Source organism: Tympanuchus pallidicinctus, unplaced genomic scaffold (genome assembly GCF_026119805.1).
Source record: "Tympanuchus pallidicinctus isolate F22 unplaced genomic scaffold, pur_lepc_1.0 scaffold7, whole genome shotgun sequence".
NCBI lineage: Eukaryota > Metazoa > Chordata > Aves > Galliformes > Phasianidae > Tympanuchus > Tympanuchus pallidicinctus.
Genome location: NW_026294791.1, coordinates 8,897,462 through 8,922,597, shown reverse-complemented (window position 1 = coordinate 8,922,597; position 25,136 = coordinate 8,897,462). Strand labels below are relative to the sequence as shown.

General features: G+C 53.0%; 2 protein-coding genes across 2 annotated transcripts in view; both read right to left on the bottom strand.

Annotated features, from left to right (window-relative positions):
• The window catches only part of ZSWIM5 (zinc finger SWIM-type containing 5), an 82,008-nt gene extending 61,932 nt beyond the window's left edge, over positions 1–20,076 (bottom strand). Inside the window, 2 exon segments of the mRNA XM_052667023.1 lie at positions 19,064–19,950; positions 19,952–20,076. Coding sequence (XP_052522983.1) covers positions 19,064–19,950; positions 19,952–20,061 — 997 coding nt within the window. The 5' untranslated portion in view covers positions 20,062–20,076.
• Positions 20,077–22,423: 2,347 nt separating this feature from the next.
• Positions 22,424–24,723, bottom strand: LOC128072692 (selenoprotein Pb-like). Its single transcript, XM_052666760.1, has 5 exons — positions 24,529–24,723; positions 23,917–24,137; positions 23,625–23,837; positions 23,364–23,499; positions 22,424–23,238 (listed from the first exon to the last, which is right to left on the bottom strand). Exons 2-5 carry the CDS (start codon positions 24,117–24,119, stop codon positions 22,999–23,001), a joined length of 792 nt encoding a protein of 263 aa, XP_052522720.1. The 5' UTR covers positions 24,120–24,137; positions 24,529–24,723; the 3' UTR covers positions 22,424–22,998.
• Positions 24,724–25,136: the final 413 nt, after the last annotated feature.

Sequence of the window (25,136 nt, the reverse complement as noted above, 5' to 3'; positions counted from 1 at the left end):
TATTTTTAAAGTTCTCCAATATGAATTTGGTTTAGACAAAGAAAAAAGTGGGGGAGAACTGTAATCTATAACACTTGTTCTTTCGGAGTTTGAAAGCCATTTATTATTTTGGAGACGTTTCTGCAGCACAATTCCCAAGTGACCGAGAACATGATTTTTACAGCAGAATTAACCCTTACAAGCAGAAAGCCAGGCTCCTGGCATCCTGAGAAAGGGAACAACCTGATGCCTGGAAACAAGGAGCCAGTATCTTCCACTTCATTCCCATAAAGGCTTTGCCACCTTCCTAAAGCAAGTGGCCACCACAGGCACAACCCAACCTGTTGAGGCTACCCATGAGCCACCCCAGAGAACTCAGTTCCTTGTAGCCCCTCATCTCTGCTGGAGACCGGGAGAGGCATGTCTCTGGCAACATGTGATGACATCAGGCCATTAAGCAACACGATGGAACTGTGCCCTGCACAACCAAGCTTGATCTGACACCATGGTAAGCTCAAGAGATGAGAGCACATCTTCTACCCGTTACTATCTGCAAACTTCTACACATTTTCCCAGTAGGAATGCAACCCCACAACATGATGATAAGCTTCCTGACAACAGGCTGAACTTTCTTACCATGACTACTAGTTTGGAGATGCTTTTGAGTAATCCTCAAAACCTGAGGCCTTTGGACCAGAGCCCGAAACCCACCAGGACAGGAAGAAATGTTTTAATCAGGGGCAGTGAGGCCCTGGCACAGCTGCCCAGAGAGCTGTGGGTGCCCCATCCGTGGAGGTGCCCAAGGCCAGGCTGGATGGGGCCTGGGCAGCCTGAGTTGGTGGAGGCACCCAGTCCATGGCAGCAGGTTGGGACTGGATGATCTGTAAGGTCTCCCCCAGCCAAAGACATTCTGTGATTTTGCAGAAATGCAAATGAACATCAGCAAGATGTGCTTGCATTCCTCTGATATTCCATTCCGCAATGGTTGAGAAGCCAAGCTAATGGGTACTGCAGAGGGCTGATGTTGGAGGCATTTGCAACTCCTTGCCTTGAAATATTCCTGCTTGGTGCAGATTTTGCTCAAATTAATGTGTCACAGCAAGGTTGCACAATTATAGGCAAGATCTCAAGAACAGCAAGAGACTAATACTTCATTTAGCAATTGTGTCAGCTCTTTCTTTATTGAGCGGCACAGGGCGTAATTCCAGAGTGAAACCCATTGATTACGGATTGTGGGGAACAGGCTGCCTCCTCATCCCATCTACTCACCAGACAGGGAAGAAAGCAGCTTGGACACATACAAGGAGGCAATGCTCCGCCTGTGCAAAGGAATTAATCCCCACAGCATAAACATCCAAATACCAGGGAACAGAGCTCCCCCCTCCCCCCCGCTCTTTGGTTGCTGCAATTAATAATACACATTTGAACATCAAATGAGCATTAAATCAGAAAGGAGCCCATTTTCTACTGCACTCCAAGCCCTGATAACCCCCATTAATTTCAGCAAGGTGCCCTCCCAAAGCAGCAGGGCACTGAGCTCCGCCATGCCAAGCAATTCATTCTGCACCACGCTGCTAGCAGGAGATTCACTTGAGCAAAGAGGCAAGTGCTAAGGAAAGCAAATGGCCAGGTTCTGCCATTCCCTGAGCTCCTGGGATGCCAGGCAAGCAGGGACATCATCAAAACAGATCTCATTGCAATGAAGGGTCATGACAGCTAGAGAGGCTCAGTGGGGAACCCAAAGACTGATGTCAAAGCGCAGGGAGTTCCCTAAAGAAAGCATTTCTCTCCCCTTATCAAGCTTTAAGTGGGGCAGAGCACCTTGTCCTTCGCCTGAGTGCTGCAACAGCAAGAAAAGGAGCAAGGGTCCAGCTACAAATAGGCAGCATTCAGCCAGCTCTCCCAAGGAAGTCAGCTCTAGGTTACCTCCCTAAGCACAGCAAGGGCCTCTCTTGATAGACAAAATGGAGAAGGGCTCATTTATGTTAGCTACTGTGGAATGTCTGGATGCTTAAGTTGTTTGGAGTAAGAAGGCATCTCAGCTAGTTAGTCTGCTACTCAGCAAAGGGTGAAACATCCGCTCTGCTTGGCCTCCCAGTAGTAAGCTGCCCAGGCACCATCTAATTGTCACTCTAGTTTACGAGCTGAAGATCTGTGTGAAGATAACACTGGATGAATTTTTGGCAGTGTGCTTAGAGCAAATGGAAGCCCCTGACCTAAAGAAAAACTCATTCAATTCACCTTCCCTGTCTGAAGGGCCCTCCTGCCCAACAGCAGCAGGAGCTCTAGAGAAAAGGGATAGTATAGCAAGGAGTGTTACGGGTCCAAGCAGATCACCCAGCCCCAAAGATCAAAAGCCTGCTCACTTTGAAATAAGTGCACTTGTTTAAAGTGCCAGACAGACCTCGCACGTTGATTTCTTCCCAAAGCAACAAAGGCTACCTCAGCATACTGTTAGGCTTAGCCTGGGGCAGATAGAAAAGCGAATGGTAAACCCATTCTACAGAAAAGAGATTCCTTAGCCTACCTAGAAACATCCTTATTGCACCCCGAACCACTGGTTCCAAGTGAAGATCACAGGGTGTGATCACTGAATGGAGTTGAAATGGGTCCTTGAGCCTTCATAGGTCATCCAGATGGAAACAGTCTTCTGTGTCCAACCACCTTGAGCCATCTCTGCTGGGATTCGTCTTGTCCTTCTCTGGATTAAAACACCACATATCTGCATTCTAGCTGCTCACCCACTCTCCTTCCCCAGACACAGGACCCCAACGTGCCCAACTGTTCTCCCAACAAAGGGAAGGAGGACGGGGCAGGTCTCCAGTCTGCTCATGGAACCCGCCATGAAAACAAGCATCCCCTTGCACAGCCACCCACTCACCCCCATCCTGCTGCCAAGCTCCTGCAGAGCAGCACATTCCAGGGCTCCTCCAGCTCGCTGCCACTCCACAGACCAGCCACAGCATACGGCTGCTCTCCCCTACAGAAAGGCAATGAAGGGTCGCACAGGGTAAGGTCGCAAGCAAGAGAAACTTCTACTTTCACTGCATTTGGAAACAGCAATGCCATCAAAGTTTAAAATTAGAAATCAAGCAAATCAGACTGCAGCGTATTTGTGTTTTAGCTCAAATTAGACTTAAAAAGCAAATAAAACCTGTGCCTGTACAGTGCCCCAGCACCCCCACTCCATCCCAAACTTAGCAGGCATTTTTTTCCTACGTCACAAATTCCAAAGGCAGCTAATTAGCCAAGACTCAGCAAACTCAGGTTAAAAAAAGCAGCGGCTTCAGCTCCGCCAGGGAGGCAGATGGCAGCGGCGCGTTGCAGACGCGGCAGCCTGCATCAGCACTTTCCCCAGCCCATGTCTGAACAGCAGAGCACTGCGCTTCAGCTGCCAGCAGGCCACCCCAACAGGTGACTCCTGAGCAGGAAGAAGCCTTGCCCAGCTCTGCCACGGAGATGGAGTGCCAGCCAATGGAACTCCTCACTCACTGCTGGTTGGACCTCGTGCTCCCAGTCTCATACAGAGAGCCTGGGTGTACCTTGTGGTTTTCAGCAAGCAACACATTTCATCTTGCCTTTCCCCAGATCTGCTTTCCACCTCACCCATGAGGATGCAGGAAAAGATAGGGGCTACTGGCAATAATGGAGGAGTGAAAACATATAATGGGAAAAATCTATGCTAGATAGAAAAAGCAGTGAGATTATTGCTTAGGTGGCCCAGCTGACTCTTCAGAATAATCCCTTACGCCAGCAGGAACCCAGCCAGGTAGACACAATCTAATTAAAATACATCAGCCCAACATAGGAGTTGGAGGTAGCTCTGGACACGGTGCTCAGCGCTCAGATGTGAGCAGAGATGAGGAAAGGTCAAACTTCCTTGGACTCCATCCATGCTCCTGCTTTTCTCTCCTCCTGGTTTTAAGTAGGTGTTGACTTCAGACACCCTTGTGTGTGCTCTTCCCAATGCCCTGAGCTCCTGCTAACACCATCAGTCATTAGGCTGCATGGGGAGCAGCAGGTCCTAATCAGCATTTCCTGTCCCATTTCACCAGGACCTCACATACACCTCAGCTGCAGGTGCAACAGAAATGTTTCTAACCTACAGGAATGTCAATGTGGATGCCATTCGTGAGTTTGGTGCTACTGAAAAGGTGCAAAGTGCAGCAGCTTCAGAGACATAGAGGACATAACACAACCCACCAAATGGATGCCAAAGCCCCACGAGAGTTGGATGGTCTCAGCACTGCCTTGTCAATTCTTTCTTACTGCTTTCCTTCCCCCCCTTTATCAACTCCATCCTACTCTGACTACAGTGAAGGGATCCAAGACCCTCAGAGGAGACACAGACTGCCTTCATCTCTCCCTGAAACTGTTCAGTTCACATTGCACTCTAACTACAAGGAATGGCAATCCAGGGGATTTGGGGCAGCCCCATCCCCTTGGTGTACATCTGCTGCCCTCAGCTCCTGACTTAGGGGTTGGACAGGGTCTGGGCTCCTTACCCGCAAGCTGCAAAGGACAGCAGGGGGCTGGCTGCCCTGTAAGCAATATTAAAGCCTCTTCAAAACATTCAGCCCATGCTCAGGGACTGATCGATAGCAATCAATTCTTGCACATCAGCGGATTTCGCAAATGCCTAGCATGCTGCTGAACGAGGCCATTAGCACCTACAATCTCAAACTAATAGCCTGTAATGATGGGATTTTACCTATGTTAATAGCAGGCCAGATGATAAACAGCAATTTCACTATCAATGTTCATTGGGGTGAGTGGATCTTAATCTTGTCACAGCAGAGATGACAAGGCAAAGACTGCAGTGGCACACTGGGACACAGGTGATTTGAGGGACAGCAAAGGAGCAGGCGTTAGAACAGTCGAAGTGAAAGAAATAAAAAGAGGGGCCAGGAAAGACTGACACAAAGCTAAATGACTAACATGGGCACTGCTACGCTGCAGCACAAAGCACGGATTCACAAGGAGCACGCCAACCCCAATCCCACTGCCTGCACGAGCAGATAGCTGGCAGCCTGCAAGTCCCATCCCAAGGCCATGTGCCCTGCAGGAGTTAACATCATGCCGGATCCAGCTCCTTTCTCATGGGCTTAATACACTCAGAGCTGTAGCAAGGGTGTTAAACTCCTACACTTCCAGTTCAAAGGCAGCTTTGCAGAGCTGAGCAGTCTTAAAATGCACAGCTTTTCCAAAGCGTGACCTTTCACAAGGTTTCCAATTCAGCAGAGATTTGTTTCTTCCTTCTTCAAGCACATAACTAATGACAGTCATGAAACACCTCCTCCACCAGCAGCATGCAGGCCGGCCAGGCTCCCTGCCAAGCTGGGAACATCAGAACCAGTTCCCTTTGGTTACGGCGACGATGTCTTTGCAAAGTGTGGAATTCACTGACAGCCAGATATCCAGGCAGTGGGCAATGGATGCAGACTCCCCCTCCTTGGTGAGATGTAGGACCAGCACTGACCCCAAGCCAATGCCTGCTACCTGCAGCAGAAATGCCTGGTGCTTTCGGAAAGCTGCTCAAATCCCTAACGTCCCCCCCAGCAGTGCCACACCTGGCCTAGGGATGTGATTCAAGGTCAGGCTGATGATGAATGTCTTTACCAGCATAAACAATTCTATGATTCTAATCATTGGCTACTTCCTGTCAATATTAGCCTGAGACATCTTTCCAGTTCTCTCAATGGTCAGATCCACTTTGCTCTTACTTGCTTTGAGGGCTCTCAGGGGAAAAAAGAAGCATTTGCACCAATAAATTTTATAGCATTCTGATGAAGAAACACCTGTTTGCCCCATAGCACATAAAACTCCCTTCTCATCCCATCCTCTTCCTTCCTTGCTCACACTCTGGGAAGCCTTTTCCCTTCCCTGCACCGACTGGGAGGTCTGCAGGGCACAGACCTGTTGCCACACACCTGGAAGTGCCATTATGTGCCATGCAGAATAAAACCATTCAATGGCAGCATATCAGACAACTCCTTTTCAGCTGTGTTTACGTCCTTGCCTTCAAGCTCAGGAGACTTGTGTTATTTTAAAGTACCCAGGAGCAGTCACCTGAGCAGGCACGGCACATTCTCACCAGGAGGGCTTCAAGTGCTGTAAGAACAGGTCTCATAGGAACTGAGTGGAAGTCCAGCACGATGACAGTGTCAGGTATTTCGTATTTCTAAGCCAGCTGACGGGACGCTCCACAGTTCCTGCAGCTCACCAATTACCATCAACAACACAACTGATGTTAGCAAGGAACACATGATTTCTATGTTGACCAAATTTCCCCAAACGCAGGGCACATCATCCCACAGAGTTTAGAGCCCAGGTTATGAACTTCCCAGAACAATTCTGGCCCAATGAGGGGGAACTCCAGGCTTACGCGCAGTTCCCAAACGAAACGGTGGCCAATCTTCCTTCAGGCATTTTCTCTTCCTGTTGTATATTTACTGCATGGATTTGTTTGGATGTGTTCTGCTCATGACTTGTTCTTTGGAGAAACTCCAAATCTGCCTCCCTCTTAAGGTTTGCTACAATGTAGTCATTCAAACTGATTGCAAACATCAGAAGCTTTGTTTGATTTCTTTATGCTCACTAATTCTATACTAGGTCACCAAACTATTTTCATAGTTGTGTCAGCACTGTCTAGACAAACCATTAAAAACAGGATGCAATGATCATCAGAAATGCAACATCAAGTTCATGGCCAGAGATACTCCCCACGGGGGAAAAAAAGAAGAAGGCCAAATCTGTCATTACACGGCCCATTCACACAGCTTGGCCAGAGCTGGCTCTGCTGTCACTTCTTTTGATCAAGAGGACTTCACCAAAGCTCACCAGAAAAACATGTATTTAACATCAATTTAAAACATATATATGCTGACATCAACAAGCACAGAGCACAGCAGGATCTTTGGAAGGGTTTGTCCAAAAGCAGCAAGCCTACCCAAAGGCAGCTCCTTCATGCTACTGGATGCCCAACACTAGATCCTCACCAGGGGGCAAGCAGCCATCTCACCGTTACCGTCACCATCACTGTCGCCATATGGGATGACCTGCAGCACGAGCCCCACCACCTGCATCACCAAACCCGCAGCCTCGGCACTCACAGCGCTGTGCACCAGAAGCACAGCTTCCCATTCCTTGCCACTTCTCGGCATGGAGCTCTTCCAAACTCCAAGAGCACGGACTGCAATCTTGGCAGAAAGGGACTCGCAGACAGAAATCAGCGCTCTGTCAAAACAGGGGAATAATGCAGGAGCTGATCTGTGCACATTAATCCGCCGCAGTCAATGAGGAGACAATTTCCCTGGAGAAAGTCATACATTAAAAAGGAAAAAAAAAAAAAAAAAAGAAAGAAAAAAAAAAAGAAAGAAAAAGAAAAGATTAATGTGACTTTGAAATATCACAAGCACCGTTTATCTTCCTCCTGCCACCCCAGGTTTTTGTCCTTTTTTTCTTTTTAAATACAAAGAGCACCTTAAAATTCACAGGGAATACAGGCCTTCTGCCTCAGATGTGCAAACATTGCTGCATCACAGTATACTAAAAATACAAATACAGTACCACCTGCCCTCTCAGTGCCCAACCTTCACGTTTTTAATTAATTTAATAAAAAAAAACCATAATTGCTTTTCAGTGGCATAACCTCCTCATTAGGCTCGGAGCAGACACGTGCTCCTCACAGCTCCTGGTTACACCGGCAGTGCAGGCACACACTGAGCGCAGCCCTCAGTGCTCCCAATGTAAAACACAGCTCCCTCATGTACGTACATCACAACCACCCAGCAGAGTTAACCACCTCACTCTGCAGAATACAAAGAAAGATGCACTTGAAGTTGAGGCAAACTGCTTGAACCCAGTTTTGGCAATTCTGGAACAAATGAGCTCACCACAGCGTTTATATCCCCATTTTCCTCCAACCTGTATCCCATAGATCATAAATATACATTAATAACTGTAACACTCAAAGTTTACACTCAGCTGTAACATTTAGGATCAATACTCTTCAAATGACCTTTAATAGTAATGAGCTACCATAACACTGTCTCGAGGACATTAAATTTTTATTAGAAATACTTTATTACAAATGTTCAAACCCATCTCTCTGCACTTGCACGCCTGCACAGACACACTCCCAACATGATATTTTTCCCTAACAAAAAGCAAGGTCTTCCAAGGTGGGTCAAGTCCGATGCGGAATCACGTCCATGTCTCCCTACATTCATAGGGTGGATGGTTTGTGACAGTTTCTTTCTTCATCCTGGACTCACTCTACAGAGAAAACTGATTTTAGCAGAACAACAAAACCAAATGATGGAGGTGAAGCCAAACAAAGGAATCTTAAGAAAAAAGGGAAAACATTTCCCTGCGTTGCCGTTAGATGATGCCTCTGAAAGTCGCAAACCATGGAACACAATGATGCAGAAGAACAGGAACACATCTCAAACCTGACCAATCAACATTTCCACTCCCTAACCATCTCCCCCACCCCCATTTTTAGGGAGATGCTCTGAAACTACAGCACCAAGCACCTTCCTGAGCCCTTTGGAGAAGATGCTCCTTCCCCCGCACAGCACCGTGACAGCATGCACCACCTGAAGGCACACTGCACCCCAAGTCCTGATCTGGGCCCCCAGACCAGCAGCCCCTCACCCAGCCCCTCTCTTCCACCAGCTGCTTCATTAGGGCCCAGGTAGCAAAAGGCACTGTCCCTGTGGGCTCGTCTGGGCCCATCAGCAGCAGGTAATTCCCAGTGCTTAATGACCTGAGACCAGCCAAGTCAGCGGCAAATGGCAACGGGAATCTTCTCATTTGTTACCCATCCCCACGTCCTGATAAAAAGAATGATTACACTTTTAAGTTCGAACAATTCCCTGCAGTTGTAGCCATGTCATATCTAGATTGTCTAATTTACATGCATATTCATAATCCCTGTGTATTTAATTAAATTCTTCAATCCCTGGAGTGTCTTCCCTAAACAATAGTAATTTATCTTGCACAGATAAGGGTGCCCTCGATTTATTCCATTCTGTAGCTAACAGCATTTCCTTCTGATCAAGGATAGGAAGCAAACTCAAACAGAAGGAATCTTTAAATATATTTAAATTGCAAGATTAGCCTGCTTCTCTTTCTCTCTCACCCCAAGTTACCCTTTTAAACAATAAATTCATTCTCCTGAGCTGCAAGTAGAACCTTTCACCCAATGTTTGATAACAGCGGCATGCCCCCATCCCCCCAAACCCAAAAACCCTATCCAAACTGGGTTGGGCAGAAGGCATCTCACAGACCAGAGCTACCAGAAACTTCATCCAGCACGGCCCATTGGACAGCTTCCATAAGCTGCAAACTCTTCCATCACAGCCAAGCTCTGCAGTAAAATGGCATAGGAGAAGCTCCAGGTAGACCATGCTCTTTGGTTTTATAGCAAGAATTTGGTTGGACTAGATGATCTTGTAGATCCTTTCCAACCTTGTGCTTCTATGATTCTAATTGAGGCTGCAATTAGAAAAGCATTAAAATATTTAGCAAAGTCAAAGTGTTGAGAGCATCACGACTGGGGAGAGGAAAAAAGTTTGGGAAAAAAAAAAAAATCTGATGCCATAATGCTGCTTTTTTTTTTTTTTTTAATTACACAGTTGTTGGTACCAGTCTGGAGCTTTGAGCACCAACGCAGAGTGCAGAAGTACCATTTTCCCCCCCAAAAAAAATTTCCATAGAAACACCCTAAAGAATGGGACTGCTAGGACTCCCATTCCCACAGCACCACAGCTCCACTCCATCACCACATCACAGCTGTGGCAAAACCACCACTGGTTGAGTCAACAGACAGTCACCACCTTTTAAATATAGCTGCTTTCCCTCCAGGGCAACAATCCCTTCCCAGAAGTACTGGGCAAGGAGGGTAGCGGTATCCCTCAGCCTGGGCTGCACAACCACGCTGTCCCATTAAACCCAGGCTCGACACGCACACAGCAGAGCAAACAGGGCAGTGAGCATACAAAGGTGCTGCCCTTCTCCAGCAATGCTGAGCCTATCCGCCGATACAGCCTGCGACTGCCAAATCCTCTTCCCCAGGAATTCAGAGTTGGATGCAGCCGTTCCCAGTCTGTTACTGATTCCAGTGCTTTCGGCTCTCTGAAGCACAGGGACATCCTGTCTCAAACCTGCCGAGCCTCATGCCAAGAGGACATCTGCTCAGAGGGCTGACGGGGCCAGGAGGGCTGCCTTCCCATCCCTGCAGGAGCCCAAGCACGTCCTTGTGGCCACGAAGTTCTCAGCAGAGCCAGAAGCAAGGAAAGCCACCCAGGCAAACCACAGCTCCCAATCCCACTTCAGAGGCTCTGCTGAATTTTTAGACCTTGGAAATAATTCTTCCCGCTCGGGGCATTTTTAGGTTAACGGTTCATCAAACCTCACAGTCCAGGAAACCTTAAGAGTGGCTGACCAACGTGTGGGTGTGGGGATGGGTGGGGGAAAAACAACAACCCTCAGACATCAGCACTTCCCACAGCGCTCGAACCACAGGCTGAGTGCGAAGCCAGGAGCCACCAGAAAGGAGCCAAGAACCAGGCATACAGGCAGCGCCGAAAGGGAAAGCCTCACTGATGCTTTGCACCAACTCCAAATATGGTGAGGACAGATAGCAAACAATTGCCCTGGGAAAGCATCAGTCTCATTTTCAGGATGCTCTCCAGAAGACAGCATTTCCATATGAGAAGCAGCCGTGCTCGCTAAGTCCTTCTGCAAAACCTCATGGGTGCCACACTGCACCAGCAGCGATGTCAGCAGAGGGAGCACACAGCACTGGACCCCCTGTCAGCCCAGGAACAGATTCCCCCCTGTGCAACACAACGGTGACCCCCTGCACTGCTTTCATTTGGCTTGGTATCTTTTCCCCAAGCCTTACTGCACCTGCATTATTCAAATGCAAAAGAATGGTGCAGCACTGGTCGATTCAGTCCCCCATATGAAGAATCTCACCTTGCTTAAAAAAAAAAAACAGTTCTTTCAAGCAGCTCCCTCAAACATGGGCAATTCCCATCAACTCATTCCCCCACATCACCCACCCTCTTTTTCTATAGACAAAGTTGAGGATCTGAGCCACAGCTAAGAACATCTGATAATTCATCTTCATCCTGCCCAGTTTCTGTGAGTTTTTAAGATTTTACAGGGTCTAAGTAGCAGCAGATTCTTATCACAATGCAGAGATTTCTATCACAAAGGCAACAGAGCAAATTTCCTCTGCTCTCTCTCTCCCAGCAAGCACAGCATCTTTTCTAACACGCTTCCAACAAGTGCACAAGCTCCCATTCTACCCGTAGAGTACCCCACTGGGCAGCAGCACACTGAGCCACCTCCAGCTCCAGAAAGGCACGGGGCATGCAAACCTTTCCACTGAGTCGAACCCAAGAGACAAGGGCAGCTTGCACGTAGAACCAGTAAGGCTGGAAAGACCCCTAAGGTCACCCAGTCCCACCATGCCTGCTGACCACATCCCTCAGTGCCACATCCCTACAGTTCTGGAACATCTTCAGGGACAGTGACCCCACCACCTCCCTGGGCAGCTGTGCCAGCTCATCTCTGCTCCTTTGGATGTTGGGAGCAGTTTCTTCTCCAACCTGAACCTCTTCTAGGGCTACTTAAGGCCATCACCTCTCATCCTACTGCTATTAATCAGAAGAGACCAACTCCCACCTCAACACAACCTCCTTTCAGGGCACTGAAGAGAGCAACAAGGATTCCCCCTGAGCATCCTCTTCTCCAGACTGAACCATCCCAGTTCCATCAGCTCCTCCCCACAGGAACTGTGCTCCAGACCCTTCACATCTCCATTGCCCTTCAGAATGCCTTGTCCTTGTGTTGCTTTGAGGTTTCAACAGCAAAAAAACTGAAAAGAATAGTATGAAAGAGCAGCTTCATACGCCAGCACCTGAGTGCCTCCTAGACCTCAAAGCACCAGCTGTCAGCAAGGACACCTGACGAGGGCTGAGCTGACAAACACGACTTATTCAGTGGCACACAGCACGCGTAGGTGACGTGCACTAAGTGAAACTCAAAAGATGGAGACAGCCTAAGGATGGCAGGCAGTGCACGTTGCCATGCTTTCTGCTGAGCTCCAGCACCCAGAGCTCCCCTCAGCACCGCAGCCCGGCTCCTCGTGCAGCACAGGCAGTGGCATGGACCGGGCCAGCCAGTAGAGCCCTTCCAGCACAGCTTCAACCAAATCAGCTTCTTGCAATCAGCATTTGGCAACCCCACGGTGCCTTAAACTGCTAAAAGCATCTGCTAACGATGCCGGCTGACCTCAGACGCAGCCAGCCTGCTGAGACCATCGCCCTCTCTCAGTGCAACTCTTCAGAGAGCTCAGCCCAACTCAGCAACTTCCCAAAAATACAAAATAGCACTTCAGAAGCAGAGCCTACAGCCTGATTTTTCAACTTTCAGGCCAGATTCCCCTTATTTTAGTAACTGTGTCAAGTATGTCTCCTCCACAATTTATGGATCAAGTAAGAAAAGCTTAAAGAGGAGTGGAGGGAGAAGAGACTTTGCAACAGGAAAAAAAGAAATGAAACATAAGATTTGCCTCAAAATGCAACAGAAATGCAGCAGACCGAGGGGACAAATTAAAAAAGGAAACTGTAAAATGCTTGCCCAACTCCTTTTTTAATTCTTACATCTGTTACTTTACAGTAAAGTTTCATCTACTATGTATAATTAGATAACTGTGTATGTGTACATACAGATTTCTCTGAGATGTGTGGACGGTTTTTAACCCTAAATTCTTAACCATACTCACTGGGAAAAAAAAAAAAAAACAAACCCACACAACAAAAAAACCACTGCAATAAAAGTTGCTGTGGAAGGAAGGAACAGCAATCACACAAAGGTCTGAGGGATGCTGCAGTGTGTGCAGGCAGAAGCTTCATCCCACACTCTGCAAACCAACTCCAGAAATGGGATGAAGAGCTATGGTTTGGTTAATTGGGTGCAATTCCCCAACCCAAAGGCATTCACCAGGACTCAGGGGCAGCAGTACAAATTCTGTATCCCATCACTGTACCTACTTTGCAGCCACCTGGATGCATCATGCTCCCAGATGGCAAAGCTGCTGCAGAGGGATTGCTGCAAAGTGGCAGTGCTACCCTGGGGGCCTGGGGACAAGCCCTTCATCCCAGCCTGACTCCTCCTGTAAAGCACAAAGCAGTCTTTTCCTAGCAAAACAAAAAAGATGAAGGTTGCTTGGGGTTTCTTGATCCATGAGAGTGTTATTTACCTGGAGATGGGAAACAAAACAGAAAGAAATAAGGCCACCAACTCCAGTGCTAAAAATCCAGCAACGCAAACACAGAATCATTAAGGTTGGAAAAGACCTCTAAGATCATCCAGTGCAACAATCAATCCATCCCCACCATGCCCACTAACCACATCCCTCAGTGCCACATCCACCCTCATCCTGAACACGGCCCATGACTCCACAGCTTCCCTGGGCAGCTGTGCCATGTGTCCCTACAGACCCTAAGGTCCCCCACGAGGAGAACATCTGGCCCTAAACACGGCCCAGGCTCCCAGAAGCCAGCAGATGATGGGAATAGAAGGGAAGACCAGTAGGCATACAAAGAGATGCCCTCTGCCTGCAGTCACGTGCCAAAACAGTGAGCACAGGGCTATCAGTGATCCCAGACTCATTTAGATCACAGTGCACCTCCCAAAACCCCATCAAATGCCATCACACCTCACAATTCAGCACTGAAAACAGGAATGAGGAAGGAAGGAAATTGCGGCCACTCCTATGGGAAGGAGCAGGCAACCCATCAGGGCACACAGAAAGGAGCAACATGACTGCAAGCCCCCCAGCATCAGGACCACTGCCAAGACACACGGCCCTGCTGGGAGGGGCAGCTCTGCCCAAGCCTCCTCCGAGCAGGAGGCAAAGCAAGGCGCGAGGAACAGCAGCAGCTCGAGGATGAAGTATTCCTCTGGAAACAATCAGCCTCAAATAACAGGGCTGCAGTGTGATAAAGGGAAGGAGGAGGAGCAGGCGGGGAGCGAGGGACTCGCTGGATATTTATCCCATCCTCATCTTTGTGTTATCAGTGCCCCGGTATCAGCATTGTTCAAAATGGCTGCTTAGATGGTTGCCAGCAGCAACAACAGAATCAGTCCATCTGCTGGCATTCTCTCTAATCCATCTCAAACACTCTTCTTCTTTTTAAATGCACACAGGGAAGAAAAAAAAAAAAAAAGAAAAAAAAAAAAAGAAAAAAAAAAAGTCCGCCTTGTACAAAGAAACAGAATCCTCCTATAACAGAGCCTTTTAACTAGATTTTATGCCACCCCTGTTTCCAGGACACACAGACAAAAGTTAATTTTACGATAAAAGAACCAGTGTAAGGTGCTTTTTTGTTATGAGATCAGAAAGCAAATGGAATTTGAATTGTCTGCAGTGGCATGTATCTGACAAAGATTAATTTAAACAGATATTGTCTCTGAAACCAAAGTCCATTGAGCGGCTTCACAGCCCATCAACCATGCGAAAGCGGCTCCTCCAGCAGCACTGCTGACTCCACCACTTTCTTTAAAAATGGCTTAACCTATTTCTTGTAAGATAAAAAGGTCACATATAGTTCTATTTTACAAACCCATAATAGCCACCGCCACACCACGCAAGGACAATTGGGAGAAAATAAGAAAGGGAGGGGTGGGTTTCCTCCCCCTTTGCAGGCAGATGCCCGACGCTCGCAGTGCACTTTCCCAATGTGTGGGCCCAGCACCAATGGGACATTTCAGCATGGAAACCCCACGGCTCTGCGGGCCATTGACGGAGCCCAGGCAGCTCCATGCAAAGGGAACGGGACGCTGCCTCCAAAGGATAAAGCAGTGTGGGTTGGGGCAGCTGCTCAGGCTTCAATGGGACGAGCACAAAAAGCCACAGAAATCCAAATCCTGCCATCGCTGCCCGTTTTTCTTTCCAGTTTAGACTGAGCACCGCAGGGAAAACGCTGCCAGACAGTGCTGGGGTATTTGATACAGCAACGGCCCAGCTTTGGGAAAAGAATGGAGGAGAAGAGAAATAAAAGATGACAGCCAAAAGCACTTTTAATATAGTTTCAGTGCTTTCAAGAGAAAGCTGCTGTACACAGAGCAGTGGGTGAACTGTTACCAAAATAAACACGACCGGCTTTAAAAAAAAATCTAAAGCATTCCTTATCATCAGAAAGAAAATCGAAAGCAATGAGAAACAGCCAACGGAAGACAAAAAAAAAAATTAATTTTTCATTCTCCAGATCTGCTCCTTTTAACTTGACATCCAAAGCCACTGTCACTCATTCATGCAAATAGTGTTTATCTCGGGGACCCATTTGTTGCTCTGCCACTCCCCTGACAGGGCTCTCATCTTCATCAAGGGAGCTGAGCAGCGGGGATTCAATGGGGAGCACAGCAGCGGTGGCTGTCATTGGTGTCCCAGCAGGAGGAAGGCCTGGGCTCGCAGGGGAAGCATTGTGTCCTTGCAGGGCACAGGGACAGGGCAGCAGTGGTGCCCACCTCCAGGCATCCACAGCCAGGCTGATGCATCACCGTGCTGCCCACAAGCTGGCATCTCAACACATCACCTCCTAAGCACATCTGGGGCTTCGTTTTGAACAAAGCCAGAAAAAAAAAAAAAAAAAAAAAAAAAAAAAGGAAAAAAAAAAACCAACTGGCAGCGTGTGCCCAGAACACAACATTTCATCAATTTGCACATTACTGGAACCGCAGCATTTTATCAGGGCTAACCCCAATCCTGCGCAAAATCCTAAGCCTAAGAGCTTGAGACAAAAAGCCAATGCTCTTACAGTGCTGGGATGAGGCAGCTCACCAAAGCCTGCCCAAAGTTGGATCCGAGGTCAGAAGGAACGGCCACAGAGCGCCCACACCACAGCGAGCACCCAGCGACAGCAAGGTGTGCTCCCTCATGCTAAGCCTCAGAACACAGCACACAGACACACGTGTGCAGCACAGCTCAATGGCACCCATGAGACACTTCCTCCGTGTGGCCAAAATCCAGGCCTGCCGTAGCAGCAGACAGCCCCTGCCTGGCACAGGTAAGCTCCTGTCCCACATCCCACACCCCTGCCTTCCTCCCAGTGAATACCTCAGGCCTGTTTACTCTTCAAAGCCACAACTAAATATTTCCTTTCTCACCTCTTACATTCTTACCCTTCCCTCAGCCCAGCATCCTTTTGCCTGAAGGGAGGAGGTCATCCCAGCTTCAGAGGGTCTGTTTATACGCTTCAAAGCCAAACAAATAAACCCAACACCGAGTTACAATTCCAGCTGTCAGAGCATCCCCAGCCCTCCCCGCAGGAACCTCTGCTGTTTTCCATTCCTCTCTCTGTAATACAGCCCAGACTGCGCTCAATAAATACCTCCCCTATGAGAGAGCAGCTATAAGCCAACTAGCAAACCGTAAGATTTAATGCCCAGCAATCCGCTGCTATAATTAGGCAAGTTAACAAAAAAATAATTAGAAATGTAAAGAGCACAATATATATGCAAAGCACTCGTTGCGATGGGACGGGTGAAGCTCTGCCAACCCCTTTTATGCGGTCTAAAGCATTTTTAAGCCACGTGGTAGGATAAAATAAACACCTGAAAAGCGATGAACTAATTAGTAAACATCTCATACATCAGCCAACCCTCCCAAAAACCGAGAACAGGGAGGGAACGGCTCCAAAATGTGAACTCCTCACCCCCAGCGCATCACAGGGGCATCGCACCCACCTGGCCAAGCACCCATGCTCCCATCGTACCCATCACAGCCACACAGAGAGGAGATCTGCCCCCAGCCCCCCCAGCCCCTCGCCCACCCATACGCAGCCACCACGGCTCAAGGGCGCGCTGCATTCTACTATATTAGGAAGCAGCGGCTGGGAGCGTGGATTTGTTATGCTGGATAATGGCCCACTGTCAAAATCCACCAAAGGTCTTTTCTCTCTCCAAGAACCCCAGAGATAATGGTGTAAAACTTTTGTTCATAAATATTTATGCGAGGGAACTTGTTAAAAATTAACCGCCACCGTTAAAGGTTTTGTATCCTTTAGGATTCCCGGCATGCAGCGCAGCCGCATGCTTTATATTAAGCCTGGCATTTCTGCATTCCTTTCCTGCATGCTTTTGTCATTTGTCTAAAAATTAAAAGGGGGGGGGGGGAGCCACCCCACACACCACACACACACAAAGCCAGGATCTGTACACATCATAATAAAGCAGTTTTGAGGAAGACAAAGATGCCTGTGTTTGACATCCCAGATCTTTCTTTGAGCGGGGAAAAAAATATATCTATATCGCAGTAATGACTCCAGCGAGATGAGGGCTTAAGTTTTACTCAGCATAAAGGAATTATTGGTGGCTAACGCAGCACACGCAGCCCTTCTCAGAGCCGCACAGAGGGGCGGCCGTGGGAGCACAGCCGTCGCCCCCAGGAAGGCCGATCCCACCCCCTCCCCGCCTCGGAGATCCGTCCCAGAGACTTTCCGACCACAGAGCGGAGGAATTTCACGTCCGCGCAATTCTGGGTTTTTCACGGCTCTGAGTCACAGAGCAGAGCCGGCGCAAACATCTGATCCCCATCGCGGGCCGGCAAACCTCAGGTCGTGACGCCGCGCTCTCGGGGCCGTCCGTTCCGGGAGCGTCGGGGGGGCGGCAGCAGTGATGGAGCGCCCCGAGCACCGGGCCGCTCTCCCGAGGCGTAATGGTTCCCACGTCCGCCGACAACAGTTCCCGTCTTCATTCCAAACGCGCGCAGCCACCAGGCGACCGCAGCTCCCGCACGTCCCCTCCGACCGCATCCCCGGCTGCGCGCAGGGACCTCCCCGGGGGGCGGCCGCACGGCCCCCATAGAAACCCCCATAGAAACCCCCACAGACGCCCCACGAGGACGCGGCCACCCCACCTGACCCCAACGCCCACCGGGGTCACGCACAGCGCCAGCACTCCCAGAAACGCGCACCAAAAAAATTAAATAAATAAAAAATCCCGGTCGCAGCCAAAATGAAGACATTCCTTTGTGCCCCGGTTGGCGGCGACCTCCCCGGCTGTGCCATCCCATCCCATCCCATCCCGGGCAGCGCTCCGCCGCGGCGCTGCCCATCCTCTACCCGACCCTTTTTTCTGCCCTTCGCAATTGTTAAGTTCCCGGAGCTGTTCCTCTCCTCCTAAAGAAAACCCTTTTGTTTTTGCCGTTTCCGAGCAGACTTGGGATAATTAATCATCTCAAAGCAGCCCTTAGAAAATATTAGTTCACTAAAAAAAAAAAAAAAACGCAACAAAAGGGTATAATTATATCCTCGGAGAAAACCCTTTTGTGCTCCGTGAATTCTCCCCATGTCTCCTCAGAGGTGGGAGCAGAATTCTTCCGCTGCTTTCTATTTTCGTGTCTCAACTGGAAAATGTTTTGATAATGCTCTTTTGAATGTAAACTGTACCCAATGGGATTGTTTTTTCCTTTCTTTTTTCCCCCCCAAAAGGAAGAGAGGGGCTCTTCAAAGCAGCGCGGCCCCACCACAACCCTTTCCCCCCCCCCCCCCCCCCCCCCGCACCATCCGGGATGGATTTCCATCCCACATTTGCCAAACAAATCCCAGCGTCATGTCACCGGAATGAGAACGCGCATCGGTAACAGCCGGGAGCGGATTGTTTTGTGCCAAACGCTGCGTTTCGGTCCCCTTGGCGCAGGGACACGGCGGGGACAGCGACCGGGGAAAGGATGGGGGACAACGGAGCGGCACCCCCTGCGCAAGCGGACACAAAAGACACCTCCCCCACCCCCCCACCCCCCCGCCACTAAATACGAGGACGCAGAGCACAATGCCACCGTCCCCGCATCGCGTTCCCACCCCCGTGGCACCGCGCGTGGGGGGGCGGGGGGGGGACACGGGGTCGTGGGACACACGCGGGGGGTGGGGCAAAGCGCGTCGTTCCCCCACGGGGAGCGGGGGGAGGACTTCCCCGTCCAACAACAAGCAGACAAAAGGCTGAGCCGCTCGCGGGGCGATGCGGGAGGAGGAGCGGGGGTTGGGGACGGGGGGGGGGCACTCACCCACTTGCAGCACGTTGTCCACCGCGCCGCTCTCCAGCAGGCGGATGCCGCGGCGGAAGGGCAGCCCCTCGCCGTGCGGGGCGGAGGGGGCGGCGGGGGCGCCGGGCGGGGGCTGCGGGGGCCCGGCGGCGGGGCTCTCCTCTCCGGCCGTAGCGCCCGCGGCAGGGGCGGCGGTGCCCGCGGATCCCCCCCCGGTGACGGCCGCGCCGGAGCCGGAGGCGGCGGAGGGAGAGGCGGTGCCGGCGGCGGCGCGGCCGGGCTGGAAGCTGGAGTACATGCAGATCTGGCGCTCGCTGCGGGGGAAGCTCCAATACACGATGCGGCGTTGGACGGGCTCCGGGATGCGCTGGAAGCGGCCCTCCACCCTCTCGAAGGCCCAACTCCCCGCCACCCGCTTGGCCGCCGCGTCCAGCAGCGACTCCGGCTGCAGCAGGCAGCCCCCCGCCCCGCCGCCGCCGCCCCCCGACGCCGCAGCAGCCGCCGCCGCCGCCCCCGACGCCGCCGCTCCCGCCGGCCCCGCCGCAGCCCCCGCCGCGGGGCAGCAGCCGGCCGACGCCGCCGGGGCTCCGCTGCCCCCCGCGCCCGGCCCCGCGCCGGCCCCCGCCGCTCCGGGCCGGGGGTGCGCGGCCCCGGTGCCCCCCGCCGGGCACGTCCGGGAGCACAGGCGCTTGGGGCCCGGAGCGCCGGCGGGCAGCGGCGGGCGGAGCAGCTCCTCTCCCTCTCCTCCCTCCGCCATGGCTGCGACCGACTGAGCCGGGCGAGGGGAGGAGAGACGGGGAGGAGGCGAGGGGGAACCGGGGGTGGAGACTGGAGGGGGTGGTCCCGCCGGCCCCGAGCCGGCCTCCGACGGGGCGGGCCCCGCCGCAGCCCCCCGCAGCCCCGCCGGCCGCCCGGGGAAGGGCCGTTGCCAGCGGTGGGGCCGGCGCAGCGCTTTGCTCTTCCTGGGCGGCTGGGTCTGCTTGTGGGAAAGATGCGCGTCCCGCACGTCCCTGCAGCATCTGTGCGCGCAGTCGTTCCCCGAGAGCGGCGCGGGTCGTTCCCGTGTCCGGTGGGACACCGTCCCTTGAATCCCCCAGAAATACTCTCCCCATAAATCCTTTGTCCCATCTAATTCCAAGTGACAGCCCTTTCGGCAGCAGTGGATATCGGAAACCTCCGTTTCTTCCCTCTGCCATTCTCCAGTGCCCAATGTCCCCTTCCCAGGGCTGGGAGGGAAGCAGCCAGCTCTCGGCAGGGACTGCAGCAGCTCCCACTGCTCCGTTTCAGAGCAGCCACACTGCGACTGATGAAGGTCTGGAGGTGTTTCCTGAAGGCTGAAGCTCACAGGCCACCTCACCCATCTCGTCCCAGGCGACGCTGGTCAAGAGGATTCCTGACCAAGTGCTGCCTTTCCCTGTGTGCTTTTCCCTCCCTAGTGTGCTCCCATGCCTCTCTGACATTCTTTCACAGCCGGGCTCCCAGGGGCTGTTGGCTGCGATATTTGTCTCTCAGTGGATCTGATGTCCAGGGAGGAGCTGAGACCTTCCTTTACAAAACAATTGGCTTTATAAGCAAGGGGAGTGATGCCTTGGGGTGACTGCCCATAGGACTGAGCCCTATTTTTAGGTTCTCCATTGCCTGGTGAGGCCCCCAGCAAAGTGTCGGATGGAGCTGGAACCTTTTGCCATCAAACTGTTGGAATCCCACGTGGCTTCTCTGCTGACTCATTAGCGCTGAGTTATTGCTGCACTCCTCTTCCTGCAGGACTCCAACACAGTCAGTTTTCACCATCCAGCTGTTGTGTGACACCTCCCGACACCCGCAACCTCAGAGACCTCCTTCAGATGTGACTGCCGCTGTCTGCGCGCTCTGGAAAGAAATGCCTGCACAGAAGGCCCCTGTCCTCTGCCTGCAGGTGTGCTGAGGTCCCAGGCCAGCTGTGGGCTTGTGGCTCTCACACCACCTGCACTCAGGTCTCTCTGCACCTGTCCCGACTCCTGGTGCAGCATCACATGAGATGAGCACAAGCCCACCCACCCACTGAGCCCATCGCCACCCCAGCTCCCATCCCAGGCAGACTCACATGGCTGCCCTTGCCCTGCGCAGCCCCCAGAAGCAATGGAAGCCAGGCTGGGCTGGACTTGGGGGGCAGAAACGCAGCCGCCTGCATTTATTTTGCCTAACAACAGCAATCTCTCTGTGTATTTTCATTCTGTTTTCCTCGGCTCAGCTGCCTCCTCAATGAAATGTTTCCAAAGCAGCCTGGCTTGGCGGCGTGCCAGCCCCCGGCTGCCAGATGAATGGGCGGAGGAGGAGGGACCCATTCCTCTTCTTGACACAGCATCGCTGCACAAGAGGCCTCTGTTGACATTAGGACTGGCTGTTCCCACTCTTCCTGAGAGGATCTGCCTGGATCAGCACACGGGGCTGAGGCAGCGGGTTGACCTGGTGACCAGCCATGGACAGCAGGGTACAGCGGTGCGTCCTCCTCTGGGGTGGTGGCACAGCTATGGGCACCAGGGGACTGCAGCATCAACCCCAAGATGTCACCAATGTAAAGAGCCCGTTGAGCCCTTCCAAAACACCCTGTTCCCAGCCCAAAGCTCGACAGGAAGAGAGCTTCGCTGCTGCCTGGGATGTCTGCAGTGAGGAAAAGGCTCTGCCTGGCTCTAGAGGAAAAGAGGCCGAGCAGCATCGATAAGATGAATTGGTTGTCTCAGCAGCACCGGCAAAATGAGCGAGAGAAGCGGAGCCCGTGAGGCTCGGCCTGCTTTGTTTCAATTACAGCAGCTGCCAGAAGAAGAAAATAACCTTGATACTGATGGCGGAGCAGCAGACAGAGGTGCCCTTGTGGGTGCTGGGAGCAGGTAGAGGAGGAAGAGTGAGGAGGAGAAGAAGAGAGAGATGGAGCCAGGGAGCAGGGTCCTGTGGGACCTCACACACTGATCCCAACCAACCTGACCCAACTCATCCCCATGGGGAGCAACTTCTGACCCCCACATGGAGCCACGTCAGTGGACAAGCCATCCCTTTGCTCCCAGCTCAGGCAGAGGGGGGGTGGACAGGTGGCGGTTCTGTGCAGAGCGGTGCAGGATTGGATGGGCTGTGGGGCTGGGGCAGGCGGGGGGCAAGGTGCAGGGCTGGGGGAATGCAAATCTCCACTGGGCGCTGCTTTATGGGGCCCGTGTAGAACCCCAAACCCCTTCCTAAGTCTCAAAGCAGGTGTTGTACTAAGGGACATGGCTTAGTGTGGAAATGTTGGTGGTAGGTGGGCAGGTGGACTGGATTCCAGCATTGTTGATTCTATGATTCTTGTGCTGGTTGGAAGCCCCACAGACCTCCACCCTCTTGGGGAAAGGACACCCCAAAGGCCAGGACAGGTAGGGTTCACTTCACAGAGGCTTTATTCATCATCTGGATGTCCACTTCACCCCATGACCCCCACCCACGTCCTCCTCCTAGGGCTGCGGGCTCTGAAGGCAGCCCCTGTTTTCTGAGAGGGGACACGGCCACCATCTTGCGGCCACCCACCACCACTGCACATACCCGTGCACAGGGTGGGAAGGTTGGGACGCAGGGAGCGACAACCCCCGTCAGCACTCCCCTTCTCCGGGCTCACCCATGGGTCCCAGCTCTGCCCCTTCAATCTCTGCCCCGCTGCTCTGTGTGGTGTCAGCCTGCGGTGACCAAGGAAATCCTGGTTTGCACCACGGGCATCATTGAGCACAGAGAGGCAGCAGCAGAGGAAGAAGGGGTAGAACTGACTCTTAGGGCCAAAAGGTCAGCACCTCTGGGTGCCAGAGGGGGATTTTCATCCCTGGACACTAGGTGGAAGCATGACCCACGTGGAGGGGGCTGCATACCAACACTGCTTGTGGCCAGCAGCACAAAGCAAGCCTTTCGATGCCTCTGAGAAGTGAGCCAGCTTGGTGTGCACGCTATGGGTTCTGCCCAGATTAGGGATCGTGTCCCTCTGGCATCTGCCCCTTGGGATGGAGTTGGCCACGGGCTCCATGGTGGTGGTGAGTGTGGGCAGGTCTGTGGTCCCTGCTGGGCTCTGGGGCTGTCCTGCTGCCAACCGCATGGTGGTGAGGATGGAGATGGTTGGGTTGGTGGTGGGCGGGGGTCTCGGACTCCTCTTCCTCCTGTTTGGGAAGCGGGGTCAGGGTCGTAGGGACCTCCGTGGTACTGTTGGCCTAGGGAAAACAACACAAGGACCGGTGTGTTATGGCTATCCACCAGGACACTCGGCAGGGACGTCACAGTCCTGCACGAAGCCAAGTGATGCAGAGCCCAACCCACGGCCCCTGCAGCCCCGTACCTCCTGGGTGCTGTTGGTGTAGAGGGAGCAGTTCCCACAGAAGTCCTTGCGGTGGGTGAAGCGGATGGCAGACTCGACGTAGGGCAGGTGCAGGAAGCTGTAGGGCAGCTGGATGTGGAAGGCCAGGCGGCCGCAGCTAGGGCAGAGCGAGGATGGGCTGCAGGGGTGGCCGGCTGCCTCAACCCCACGTCGCCCTCCCAACAGAGAGCCCTCCCGGCACCACGTCACCTGCCAGCATCCACCCCAGGGACAGGAGCTCACCGGTCGTAGACGAGGAAGTCATCTTTGTCACCCCCCAGCAGCTGCCACACATCGGGCTCGTGTGGCTGCTGCTGGAAGACGGGGACACCCGGTGGGGCATGGCGCTGCAGCTCCCCGAACATGGCGCGGGACAGCGGGGCCTGCTCGTTGACGATCATATAGCGGACATCGCTCACGCCCTGCTGCCCCAGCCGCTCCCGCAGGGCCCCGAGGCTGTGGGGAAGGACGCACTGAGTGTGGCTGCCGTGCCGTGGCCCAAGATGGCGGCGGGGCGGAGCGGGGCAGGCCTCACCTGCGGGCCTGCTGCAGGCAGAAGTGTCAGCTGGCTTTCAGCAGGGCCACCACAGTCACCTGCCCCGCCGTGCCCTCCATGGGGCTGGAGCCGTTGATCCGCCACGCCGGGGCCTCGCGGCACAGACGGCTGCCATCGGCAGCCCCCTCGGAGGCCACGGCCAGCCCCAGGCAGGAGGCCAGCGCCAGCAGCAGCGGCCCCATCCCGGCACCGGGGGTGAGCTGCAGGGGATGGAGGTCAGTGCCCCCATGCCCTGCCTCCCCAAGGGACCCACGCTGCATTGCTGACCCCAGAACCCCAGGTTGGTTTTGGGAGCCCTGTCACTGTGGCCACAGGGGCAGGGACGGTTTAACCTTGAGGCCACCTTGAAGGTTCTCTTGTCCTACCAAGAGCTTTGGGGTGCGCAGACCCTTAGCCCCGATACCCCCAGGGTCCACCCAATGCCCCTTTCGTCCCACCGCCCCACAGCCCTTCCCACCCCACGGAGTGCCCCCTCCCTGCAAATTCAATGGGCGGGGGGGACACAGGGCAGGGGAACAACCCGTCGGTGAGCTGGTAGGAAGGATGACCCCAAAGCCAGCCCTCTCCCCCATGAGAAAGAGCCCTCAATACCGCACTCCTCACTGCTGTCCTCCAGCCGGACCCCGCTCTGCTCTGGGCAGCACCCAGCTGGCCCCTGCCTCCCTTTTATCTGCTGACCACTCTCTCCGCCCAGGAGGAGGAGGAGGAGGAGAAGCGCTCCCCATTCACCACCGCCTGCCTGGGGACAGCAACAAGGCGGCCTCTGTCCCCATTGAGGCTCCGAGCTGTGCTGGGACAAAGCGGTGCCTGGTGCTCGGAGAAGAGCTGGGCACACAGCCCTGCAGCCACGTCACTCCAGGCAGGGGTGGGTAGCAGTGCCAAGGGTCTGGCTCTCCCATCTGGGACCACGGCATCCCCAAAATCCTTGCGCTGCATCCTGGGGTGCCACCCAGCTGTGCAGTGCCACGTTTTGCACCCGGGGCCGCCAGGGTCCCTCGTCCTCCTGCCCAGCCCCGCACCGATGGGCTGCGATGGCCTGAAGAGCCGGGGGACCTTCCCCCCCAAAGCACTACATTGGCCCCACACGGACATCTCCACAAATATTTGGGCAGTTTATCGCCTCGGGGATCTGTACAAAAACATGATAAGCCGAGGAAGGGCAGCAGCCATAAACAGAGCAGGGACAGCAGTGTGGGAAC